The 13,109-nt window shown below is 39.9% G+C and overlaps 1 protein-coding gene across 1 annotated transcript in view; it reads left to right on the top strand.

Annotated features, from left to right (window-relative positions):
* Positions 1 to 13,109, top strand: part of PRIM2 (DNA primase subunit 2) — an 801,093-nt gene that overhangs the window by 406,911 nt on the left and 381,073 nt on the right. The window contains exon 9 of the mRNA XM_069235757.1: positions 12,095 to 12,167. Coding sequence (XP_069091858.1) covers positions 12,095 to 12,167 — 73 coding nt within the window. The remainder of the gene's footprint in view (positions 1 to 12,094; positions 12,168 to 13,109) is intronic.

Genomic DNA, 13,109 nt, shown 5'->3' with positions numbered 1-13,109 from the left:
GACTGTCCCTGTTACCTGGATTATTGCATGATTGCTGATATACTTCAGTGTGGGTGAACTTTCTTTTGCCCCTCCCCTCATTGCTGCATGGCAGCCATGGCACTCACAGCGCTAACAGGCACAGCATGAACTCCATCTGTGGTATTCGAGCGCTGGTCATATTGTTCGCAGTTACCTAATCAGAGTCATTTCTTGTGGCTCTCCCCTGAAAACACTTGAAATTGGTGAATAGTTTACGTAAAACAGAAATCCTCAAATCGAAAGCGGCTCTCCTGGAGCAGCAGGAGAGCCGATGCTAGAATGTTCACTCCACTCGGAAACACTCAACCCATAATGCTTAGCAGGGCATTACCCCTCCCACCATGCAGTGTCTGTTCAAGCTTTCTTATGGATGGAACTTTTGTGTTATAGCTGGGAGTAGCTTGTGTTTTAAGGGCCGTGTTTGTAATATCATTGTTATAGGCCTACTATCCATGAATATATGTAATGCTCTATGCCCTCTAGGGGCTAGATATGTGGTTACACCTCATTATTTGTTGCCATTTTCTTTTTGTGTGGTTATGCCCTCTAGGGGCTAACTATATGCTTAAATGAACATTTTTCTTACAAATGCCATTTTCATTGTGGAGTCCTCTAGGGGCTAGTCTAAGCATTACATTCATATCAGCATATTAAAATATTCGTGGCATGGAAACTTGTCCCGTAAAGCTTTGCAGGGCATTACTTTTACAAAACATTTTTGCTCATAAGTCAGCCTGGGACAATAGGATCACCTTCACAACATTGACCACAATGTGCTCCTTCTGTCTACATCATCTCTAGGTCTCCATACTGTTATTGGGGACTCCAAAATAATAACCCCCTACTACCATTCATTGTTTTTTTAAGCTTTCTCACAGCTGGAACTTTTGTTTTACAACTAGGAGAAGTTATGTTTTATGAGCATTGTTTCTAATATCATTGCAGTAGGCCTACTGACCTTGAAAATGTGCAATGCATTATGTCCTCTTGGAGCTAAATATATGGTTATAGTGCATTACTTTGTGAAAAAAAAAAAATAATGTGTTTATGCTCTTTAAGGGCTGACTGTAGGGTTGCATGACCATGTTTCTTCAAAATGCCATTTTTATTGTGGTGTCAACATAATATAATATTTGTGGAACGAAAACTCACCCCATAATGCTGTGCAAGACATTACTTTTACAAAACATGTTTGCTCATAACTTAGCCTGTGGTGGTCCTAGGACAGTGGGATCACCTTCAAAACGCCCTTTCTGTCTACATCATATCTGGGTCCCCACACTAGGTTAGTGACGACCCCCCCCCCCGCAAAATCTGTTTTATAGCTAGGAGAAGTTTTGTTTTAAAGGCCATGTTTGTAATATCATAGCAACAGACCTGCTAGCCATAAAGCACCCTTTAGGGGTTAAGGATATGGTTACATTGCATCATTTTGTCTTGTTTGTTATGGGGTTATCCCTTCTAGGGGCTAACAATATGGTTACATGACCATGTTTCTTAAAAAATATATTTGTTGTGCTCCCTAGGGACTATTTTGAGCATTACAGTCTAATGCCAAAGTGTATTTCTGATAAAGGTTTATATGATAATTGTATGTTATAATAATCTCTCCTCAATTATGTCCATAATTCAGGTCAACTTAAGATCCTTATTACACTATGACTGTTGGAACACTCTTGTTATGTTTGGGTGACCCTTCTAGTTAATTTATTCTTTATGGCTGTCTTGTGTCTTTTTGGGGGGAATTTGGTTAGCCAGCCAGCAACTCTGATGGTGGGGTGGTGAAAGTGGTATTCTATTGGAATTAGCATGGCAGATTTAAAATAGGATGCTAAATGGCAACAATTTCATTGAAGAAAGTAAATGGAAGTGCTTTAGTAATATACAGAGCTACTGCAATTATATGGCAGGAAAAGACGAAATCATGAGGCAGGGTTGACCAATTTATGTGGCATTAAAAGTCCAGTTATAAATTTAGAGTGCAAACAGCTCTAACTCAATCAATTGTGAGGCCTATTGCGTTACAAATGCATGTTCGAAATTGGGCTAAATATAAGTAACTAACTGGATTCACTTTGTTGCCTGCTGAATGCCACCGTTTCTTTCTTTTGCTCACTTAAGTCCATAAAGGTAACATTGAGATACCTAGTGCATCAGCAGACTTGCACTTGGTATGCCATCGAGATGTTAAGTGCTACTTACTTCTAAAACGCTTTCTTTGGGGCACTAGGGCAAACAGGGCTTAAGCTATTATTAAGAAGATGAAACTCAAAAGAAAATCTGAACCGTAAACTGAAATACACTGCAAAAGAGAAGGTGCTAGTTTTCTTTCTGTAAAGACTGGTTACACGTATTAGGACTCCCGTCTGTTTTCTTTTTTTCTGCTTAGTGGCAGAACCAATAGCTACTTCATGACTGTTAAAACGCCGATATATGTATTGAGCAACACACCTCTTCGTGACCATGAACTTGCCTGATATCCGCTTTATTCAGCTGCATAGTGCAGATCGGAATCTTCTTAGCTTGTGTTAAGCGCCTTGGCCCGATAACTTTTTTTTTTAATGTGTTTTCCATCCTCTTTCCTCTGCGTCCTTCAACAGTGATAGCTCATGCAACATAGTTCCGGTTTTAAGTTAAGTCCATCTAGACATTGCTGGTTTGTAGCTGCTGGCCAATGTGGTTTCTGTTAATAGTTTTTGGACGTTGTCCTCTGCAGTCCTCCGTTCTGTGCTATAGTCACTAAGTGGTTCCCCCACCATCCCCCAGAACTCTTTAGCTTTCATACCGAGTAAGGTCGAGCTGAATCTACAAAAGACCCTGGATTACATCATTAGGAAGTTCTTTGTTTGCTTCATACAAATATGATGATCAAGCGTATGTGAATACATTCACTACTTTTTGATTGAAAGGGCCTCGAACCATTGATTTTGCACTCCGTCTCTGAGCACCCTAGAATAGCACCGTAACCTTCTCTCAGCCCCCTTCTACAGTGACGTCACCTTCATTTGAAATAGCTGAAAGGGCATAGCACTACTTCTTTTCGCTTGTTTATCTGGCTTGTTGCTAACAAGTCTTTGATTAAGTGATATACAAGTGAGCTCAAAGGGCTAGCATTTAGAAACGAGACTTCAACACCTACTTTAATTGAAGGTTGCTGTGGGGTGGCCCGTTACCTTTATCTTCTGCCCAATTGGCCATGTTTGTTCTTAGATGCACACAGCTGCTTTGTGACAGATATAGAAGGTTTCTTTTGAGAGAGAACAGTAAGTCCTGTTGTTCTGAATCAGGAATGAGCACACACTACTTTAGAAACTCAAGATGGCCTCATTATTTAGTAATCTGCTAGAGCTAGCATAGTGCCTAGAAGCATTAAATAAGGGTGGGGGGTTAATACTGTAGGTCCCATAACAATGCCAGATTGTTTCCTGCTGTTCATAGTATTGATTCATTTTCTCGTTGCTTTGTTTATAGTCTGTGTTCAGACTTTGTATTATTTTCGCATGATTGGGTGATTTAAGTAACAAATCTAAAATACTTATTCTATTTCCTAGCACTCCTTGAGTATATGGGATTCATTCATGAAAATGTTTTGGCGTTCCCACTGTTTTGAGTGATGGGACTGATTGTTACCAGAAGCACATCCTATGCAGATATGGCTCAGTGAGTCGTGCGTTGACTGTGGTCCAACTGATCATCTGGTTCGGGTTGGTGCATTGAGACCTTAGTGCCTGGGGGGGGTGGGAGGGCAGAATATCAGATCCCTTTGTTCAAGAAGGCTCTAGAGATTGTATCAGAGTGATATCTTTTATTTTACTTTTGACATTGTGATAAAGTTACGTATGTCAACTGGATAGATACCCTGAAACTCTTTGAGTGTTGTCATGGTAAAGTTCTGGTCAGAGAAGAAGGGCCTGTCCTCCTGTACCAGATTTTGTTTTAGTTCAGGTACATTAACTCTCTAGGAGACACCAAATCTAAGTTATTGGTGGACTTGGCCAAGGACATTTGTTCCTTGTGCCGTGACTAGATCCTCTTGGCAGTGGTAGAGTACCTGTTGTGAAAAGACATTGCAGTCACCAACTGGAACTTTAGGTTCCTGGGGTGCTCTAGCAACTACAGACTAGAGCAGCCGTTGCACCATAGGCTGATGGACAGGTGGGGTCCTTGTGCCAGTGACCTGTTGTCATTCTACCTGAATTCTCAGATACTGCCATTTTTCTGCTGGAGATGGATCCATAAGTGACAACTGTATACATGTTTCTGCTGGTTTGGAGTGAAAGGATCAATTACACCTTTTCTCCCCTTTATAGTTTAATGATTAGAGGTTTGTTCCTTGATGCGCTTAAGAGTGGATCTGATGCTGGTTACCCCAATTTAAAACTGTAAACTTCGTACTTGTATAGCGCACTACTCACCCAATTTGGTAGTCGCTTCCCGCTGGAACTTTCTTGGGAATTTGAAATCCTCTTTTGTCACTTTCCCTCACACCTCAGCTTGCATCTGTTACATTCCCTTCGTGTAAATCAGGCAGTTATAAAGCTGAGCCAGAAAATATTGATTTGTTTTTCTGGAAGCCTCCGCTCCCGTGCCTTCCCCATCAGATGGTATTACTGGGTAATGAAAGTGACAAGTGTCGAAGCTTCCTAATTCGGTCTCTCTAGTCGAGGAGTGCTACGATATTGAAGGCTTTTACAAATTGGAGGATATTGAAGTATATTATTGGGGAAGCTGGTGGGCCCTGACAGCTCTCTTTTAAAACATTTTATCTTAAAACCTATGAAACGTATTGACTTGAAAAAGCAGCTATCTGGCATATGGTTCTGCTGTTGAATGCAAGGTTTCTATCTACCACAAAGGAAAGTATGTATTCGTTTAAGGACGCAGATTAGGTTATTAGCGCACCTTTCATGTTTAGCATCGGTGATGTGCTCTGTGAAATTGCAATATTTCGCTATGATGTTTATTTTTCCATTCTTTAATGGCAAACGTTTATTTATGAAAAGTGGCTTTCAGGTTTGCTGACAGTTTAGTTTTACTTTCAGGTACAAAGCAAAGACAAAATTGAAGTGTTTGATGGGAAACTTGTGTGAAGTGAAATGCTGCTAATGCATAGCAACAGTTTGAGAAGGAGCCCAAGGGAGTTTATGCACTGAACACTGTGCTGGGATACTGGAGCTTTAGGAGATTTCTTCGGGGTTAATGGGCAATGTAAACTGCTGTTGCTCAAAGGTGATGTTTTGGTAAGGAGGATGAAAGCATAATCTTCTTCGTCATGTCCTTAATAGAATCGAAAATGACCTTTATTATAGCTAGGGAATTTTGCTTTTTGGTTAAGGTGTACCTGTAATTTACTCAGGCAGGTGCGCTTGGAGTTATGGTCAGAACTCAACACTGCAACAAATAACACCAAATAAATCAATTCTCCGGCAGTGCTTTTAAATAAGTAAAAGTGCTTTATTAAACACATATAAGTAAATATTACACACGTGTAAAATGACAGGTAGAAAAGACAATTGGAATACACTTTGAACGGATTTACAAACAACATGGGGCGCCCACTAATGGAATGTCACAGAAGCCAATTAACCTCAAGTCTTTCCCGGGCCCCGTAGCCGAGAGGCACCAGCAGACCCTCCAGCGTTGTGAACACCCTTTTGTCAAAGCCACCAGCATTGAAAAATCAACATTTCCGTCGCAGTGATGTTTCATTACATTACCACAATTAGGTTGATATTACGCCTTTTGCTATTCTACAGCCAGGTCCTTTAGCCTTGGCGCACTTTTAATAATAACCGTTTAAAGTTAAGGAGCATTTAAGTTAAAATGCACATTTCTGTGTGATGATTCAGGTTTCCTAACAACTCCGGCACCATAACACATTAAGGGCCATATGTACGAACACATTTTCCCATAGACACAGAATGGGCAAAACTGTTTGGTACATCTGGACCTAAGTCCCACACGCTTCAGTGGTGCAAGCAAGCTCAGCTCTGGCAAAGTTTGAAGAAAGACCGACATTGCTTCTTCTGGGAACATTAATTTTTTAGCCTGGGAAGCTTGTGTGAAATTTTTACCCCTTCCCTGAAGTACATTGCTAATAAGAGGGAGTGGGGGCGTCGCTGTTCAAGACAGAACCCAAAATCCAACACAATGCTTTGCTGTGTCATCTGAGTGTGTACAGTGAGAAAATGTGCAAATCTGTCGGGTCAACTTAGGGCTGCTTGACCTAAGTCTATTGATGCAGCCGTGTGCCATATTTTACTTTCCTGTTAATGGAGTGCAGGTGCTCCTTCCTTCCTTGGGAATCAGTGCTCACTGGGGCTTCGAAGGACGAGCAAGGCTCTTCAAGCCACACAACCTGTGCTGGGTCCCGGGCCATCTGAGATGCTGCTTGCGCTGTGTCCGACGGCTGCCTTCTTCTTGGCTCATGCAGAGAAGGGGGTGCAGCAGTGCTCCGTGTGCTTAGGTAGCCACCCCATGGGAACCCAAGGATACAGCTCAATTCCATTTCAACACAGAATTTATAGTGGATACGACTCTATTAAGGAGATTTGTACACCACAAAAAATTGACACCCATACTCATCAAAAAGTATTTTCCATGGGTTAAAACCTCATTTTATACAGATGGTTTATGTAAGAGAATACCTTATGAGATTAGAGCTGCTAGGACTAATATCTCAAAAGATAAGATATGTTTACAGCTGCAAGGATACAAGAAGGAAATTTAAAGAATAATTTTTGGAAAGGATATTTGCAAAACGGTTTGGAGATCGTAAATTCTGGTGTCACAAAGAATGTGAAAAAATTACAGGTAGGCACACAATAATCTTGGTCTTGCGCCAATAAGAACAGTCAAGCCGGGACGTGTAGGCTGTGTCCTTTTTTTAACTGAAACAATCAGCATTGTTGAGTCTCCTCAGAGAGGAAACACCCATGTTCTGAACATGCCAGTACCATTTTTGGTGACTGTCATAGACAGCTAGAATTTATTTTGTTGTTGTTTTTTGTTCTCTTTAGTGAGTGATCCAGAAAGAGACAGGTAGGCTTAGACCTGGACTCTACAACTCATTCTAGCATAGGACTGAAGCTGCATTGCATTGATAAGACCTAACGAGCCCCACGTATCGTTAAGGGGAACATCTCCTAGCACTTAGGGTTAGACTGTTATTTTTTGGGTGCAACAAAGAATGATTTTATACCTGGTGTCCCTCTCTGTTGTGGCAACAAAAAGGACGAATTGGCATGTATTCCAGAATATTTATTGATGGGTTTAACATTTAATTTAAACATTTGCCCCATATGATTTTCTCTTTTGACGACCTATTACAGGCAGTCTGCTTTCAGCCTTGTACCTCTATGCGTTGTGGACCTCTTTGGTGATTTCTACTACTCCCACCATGTGCAGTTGAGTGTCCTTAACCACACATATGTTGATGGCATCTTTTTCTGGGTTGCTCGCATTCTGTGCATTTTAAGCAGGCTTGTAAAATTTAATGAATTAGAATCTTTGACATTTGAATCCACATCTGCAGTATGCTGAGGTTTCCCTTGTTCTATATTTACTTTCTTGTTCACCTGACACTAAGTGGGTGCTTTTTTATATACCAATGTTTGCCTTACTGCGTGGTTCAAAATGCATAATGTGATTTTAAAGCAGCTGTGTGTTTATCAGAATGTTTGTTACTGATACCAAGGCCAAGAAACTTTCTCTTTTTAGCCATGATCCCTATTACAGAAACAGTAGTCGGGGAGAGATTGTGGTGGCTTTTTATTGTTATTTTTTGGTTATGTGTACTATGCATTTACAGGTTTTGAAATATTCCACCCATTCCTAAATGAAGAAAGGTTTTGAGTAGTAGTATGATGTGGCTGGGAAGCTAAAGCATTTAAACAAATGAAATATGAAATAAAATGTTGTGAAATTTAGAAAAAAAAGCATAAAAAAGGCTTTGAAACCCCTGAAGGTCTTACTTGCATTTTGCGTCCTGACCGTTAAAGAAAAGCTTGCCACAGTGGAAAATCAGAACAAAGAAGCTCTTTCTTTATATAGTACATCAACAAGCTAAACTATTATAATGGAGTGTTCTTTTCAAGTATAACATACTTCCAGACGAATTACAATGCAAGATCTCCTTAGGAGGTGTAATGATATACTAAAAGCGTGAGGTGAGGAATTAATACAGCTGAGTGGAGCCAAAGTCCACTTACTGTTGTCACAAAGACGCCAAGAATAAACTCCATTTTGAGCCCATTAAGTTAGCTTTTCTACCTTTGGCCCATATGCTGCATGTCATTGTGATTTGCAGAACTCATGAAAGTGTCAAATTATTTAAACAGTGGCATTAATAAACACTTTAGGTGACACGACTCTGATATCAATATCCTGATGTTAGAAATGGCCCTTTCTGCTGGGTCATCCCCAGCCTTTCTTCCTCCTCCTCGTCTTGGGACCTTGTTTTTGTTGGCCTTAGGACTCTGTGCACTTTACCACTGCTAACCAATGCTAAAGTGCTTGTGTTCTCGCCTTAAAATGTGGGAATACTGGTGTATCCAAAATGAGCATATTTAATTTAATTGTAAGTCCCTAGTAAAGTGTAGTATGTGTGCCCTGGGCCTGTAAATGTTACTAGTGGGCCTGCAGCACTGATTGTGCCACCAACTACAGCAACCTTTCAAACATGTCTCAGGCCTGCCACTGCAGAGACTGTGTGCACTTTTAAACTGTCATTTCGACCTCGCAAGTGCACCCACTTGCCAGGCCCAAACCTTCTTTTTTTATTGCATGGAAGTCACTCCTAAGGTAGGCCCTAGTTGTCCCCAAGGGCAGGGTGCATTGTAATTAAAACGTTGGACATGTACTTTTAAGTTTAACATGTCCTGGTGGTCAAAACTATTAAATTAATGTTCACTACTGCAAGGCCTGTCTCTTTCATAGGTTAATATTGGGGTTACCTTAAAGCAGCTTTTAAATGTAACTTCCCCTTGGGAAAAGATAGATATTTGGAGTTTGGTGTCTCTGGACTCACAATATCACAAGTTATGGTGACGTCAGATTTAATTTTTAAGTCTGAAAATGACAGTTTTAGAAACTTAGCATTTTCTTGCGTTACCCATTCAGTCCTGGTCCTTGGAAGTGGGTTCTACAGTTTTTCTGCAAAAACTGATGCATCATGCCCTTGACGTAGATGCTTTGCTCCATCAAAGGTACTGTTTCAGCTGACTCAGCTTGGGTTCTGGAGCTGGCCTACTGTCCACTGTGGTAGATCTGAACTTGTGATTTGCACCGGTCCTGCGCGACCTCAAGTAACCTTTTGAGCGCTAGTGACTTCTAAGAACTGTTTTTGGATGTCATCTTTAAAAATTCATATCACAAATTTGCTACTGATAAATTTTGTCATTTTAGTCGTTTTGATCAGGTAAATATTCTCTTTCTAAACTGGTGTGGGGACTTTTTATGGTATCTTTCACTGTGTTACCATAGTTAAGTGTTGCACAAATACTTAACACATTGCCTCTTAATTTAAGCCTAACTTGTCTTTGGTAAGGTACCAGAGGGTGAGCGCAGATAAACTTAGTTTTTCTGACTTGCCCTTACTAGGATTGTGGTCCATATTTGGACAATGTGCATACCTCTGCCAACTAGGCACCACAATTTCTAACACCTGAATAGCTGTATAGGCTCGAAAGCCTACTACCAATTAAGCATATTAGGTGATGTGCATCTCTGTAATGAGAAGGGGTGTGGTCTAATGACATCAACACCCTATATCAGGTGTGCATAATTATTAGGCAACTTCCTTTCCTTTGGCAAAATGGGTCAAAAGAAGGACTTGACAGGCTCAGAAAAGTCAAAAATAGTGAGATATCTTGCAGAGGGATGCCGCACTCTTAAAATTGCAAAGCTTCTGAAGCGTGATCATCGAACAATCAAGCGTTTCATTCAAAATAGTCAACAGGGTCGCAAGAAGCGTGTGGAAAAACCAAGGCGCAAAATAACTGCCCATGAACTGAGAAAAGTCAAGCGTGCAGCTGCCACGATGCCACTTGCCACCAGTTTGGCCATATTTCAGAGCTGCAACATCACTGGAGTGCCCAAAAGCACAAGGTGTGCAATACTCAGAGACATGGCCAAGGTAAGAAAGGCTGAAAGACGACCACCACTGAACAAGACACACAAGCAGAAACGTCAAGACTGGGCCAAGAAATATCTCAAGACTGATTTTTCTAAGGTTTTATGGACTGATGAAATGAGAGTGAGTCTTGATGGGCCAGATGGATGGGCCCGTGGCTGGATTGGTAAAGGGCAGAGAGCTCCAGTCCGACTCAGACGCCAGCAAGGTGGAGGTGGAGTACTGGTTTGGGCTGGTATCATCAAAGATGAGCTTGTGGGGCCTTTTCGGGTTGAGGATGGAGTCAAGCTCAACTCCCAGTCCTACTGCCAGTTCCTGGAAGACACCTTCTTCAAGCAGTGGTACAGGAAGAAGTCTGCATCCTTCAAGAAAAACATGATTTTCATGCAGGACAATGCTCCATCATACTCGTCCAAGTACTCCACAGCGTGGCTGGCAAGAAAGGGTATAAAAGAAGGAAATCTAATGACATGGCCTCCTTGTTCACCTGATCTGAACCCCATTGAGAACCTGTGGTCCATCATCAAATGTGAGATTTACAAGGAGGGAAAACAGTACACCTCTCTGAACAGTGTCTGGGAGGCTGTGGTTGCTGCTGCACGCAATGTTGATGGTGAACAGATCAAAACACTGACAGAATCCATGGATGGCAGGCTTTTGAGTGTCCTTGCAAAGAAAGGTGGCTATATTGGTCACTGATTTGTTTTTGTTTTGTTTTTGAATGTCAGAAATGTATATTTGTGAATGTTGAGATGTTATATTGGTTTCACTTGTAATAATAAATAATTGAAATGGGTATATATTTTTTTTTTGTTAAGTTGCCTAATAATTATGCACAGTCACCTGCACACACCGATATCCCCCTAACATAGCTAAAACTAAAAACAAACTAAAAACTACTTCCAAAAATATTCAGCTTTGATATTAATGAGTTTTTTGGGTTCATTGAGAACATGGTTGTTGTTCAATAATAAAATTAATCCTCAAAAATACAACTTGCCTAATAATTCTGCACTCCCTGTAGTACTGAAGGAAACGATTTAGTGTTAGGATGTGCTCTTTGTGACAGAGTAGAATGGGGTCATTTAGTGATGTTCGCCATTGGCTAAAACAGGCTGACTCATTGTTACGTGGCAGATGCTTTAGTGGGTAGGAGACAAATGTCAATGGCGCTACAGACCAATGGATTAAGAGGGCTAGCTTGAAAGCCCCTTCAAGCAAATGTAATATATATCTATAATTTTAGTAAAATCAAAATGTTTTTGCAAATGCCAGACCTAAAACTGCATTTCTTGTTGACATAGCCAAGTTTTATGAGACCTTACTAAAAGTGGTCCTGTATCATGCTAAATAATTAGTAATGATTTCCTAACATTGTGATATTGTGAAACATGCCCCCACATATCAATATTGCTTAACAAATAGCACGCTCTTTAGAATGGCTTCATTTTCTGAAATAAAAGATGAAGCCCTGCACAAATGCTTAAAGTGCTGCATTCCTTTCAGGATTCACTATAGAAGTGCAAGTGGGTAAAAGGTAAGAAAAGGCGTAGTTCTTCTCTCCACATTTGAAGTGGAACTGTGCACAGCGTCGGTTTGTAGTTCATTGTTAAACCAAATAGCTCTAGTTCCTTCTCGGCTCTGTGCTGTTTATAGTCTCTGTAAATTTAGCATCTAAAGCATGTAGCTAAAAAAGCAGGACAAAAGTAAAGCAAAAGCTACCTAAAAAGATGGAAGTTGGTGAAAGCAAGAGAGGTGTGCAACAACAAAGATTATTGGAAACAACTTAAAAAGATGTAATCCTCCTTATGCACCAAAGTACTCTGGTTAAATTGTATATGCATATTAAGTTGTTTTGTAGAAGGCAATTTTAGTCAGAACTGCTTTTGTTTCTTTTATTATTTCTATATTGAATGTGAATGGAGTTATGTTCTCTTTCAGCCATTGCTATACTGGCAAAGATTATAGTGCACAGAAAAATGCAGGAACAATTTCCCTGGAACAAATTGATTCAGTAAGTAATGCGCCATTCAGTTTCCGGGATAGTTTTAATTTCTTGTTCCTCATGTAAACTGTAAAAGAGTATATTTTTATTATGGATTTTTGCATTACTTAAGGATTGCTTCTTGTGCATTTTGATGGGACTTTGTTCCAACACAAACGTCCTGTAAACAACTGTATGTATTTCATTATTGCTGGGGATAGGTTATACATGAGTCCTTAATGAAGACAGTCTTTTTAAATTTGCAATGCTGTTTTCAGCATTAACTTGCTAATGCTTTTTTAAATGAATGTGGTATTTAACACAAGAAATTGAATTAATAGCTTTGAAATTGTGTGAGCTTTTTTCTTTAGGAATGGAATGTAACTTCAACACAATATCTTTTCAGTGGAGTCTGATGTTTTGATTGCTGCTCCACCAGATACAATTACAGACTTCAAATACATTTTTTGATCTGCACAGTGCACTGCCTGACCAAGTGTTTTCAAGGCACACATCTTTCACGCCTCCCTTTAGAAACATTTATTACTGAGCATGTAGGTTTTTCCTCAACATTTTTGTGAAGCTCAATTGAGGTTATTAGTGTCAGTCTCTTTTTTTAGAATTAATATATTTTTTAAACCTTTTATTTCATTTTTCTAGCTTAACATTTGCACAAAACCATTTGTTTCCAATATTGCGTACATGGTTCACACTATACTACAAATATTACACTCCATGAGCATTCAGAATCAGCCTGAACATGAGTACATGAGACATAACCCTTCCATGGTTCTGTAGATTTCGTTTCAGCTTTATAGATGTAATATATTGCATCAATGATAATCAATAAATAAAACATTGGGTCTTGCCAGATAAAATATTTTTAACCTGCTAGTCTGTGGAGATGTTCATATATTCCTATTTTAAAGTATCTAAAGTGGTTTAGACAACAGTATTAACATTACTCTGAGG

The sequence above is a fragment of the Pleurodeles waltl genome, chromosome 5 (genome assembly GCF_031143425.1).
Source record: "Pleurodeles waltl isolate 20211129_DDA chromosome 5, aPleWal1.hap1.20221129, whole genome shotgun sequence".
In the NCBI taxonomy this organism is placed as follows: domain Eukaryota; kingdom Metazoa; phylum Chordata; class Amphibia; order Caudata; family Salamandridae; genus Pleurodeles; species Pleurodeles waltl.
Note: the sequence above shows the minus strand (reverse complement) of the source record. Positions and strands in the feature narration are given on the sequence as shown.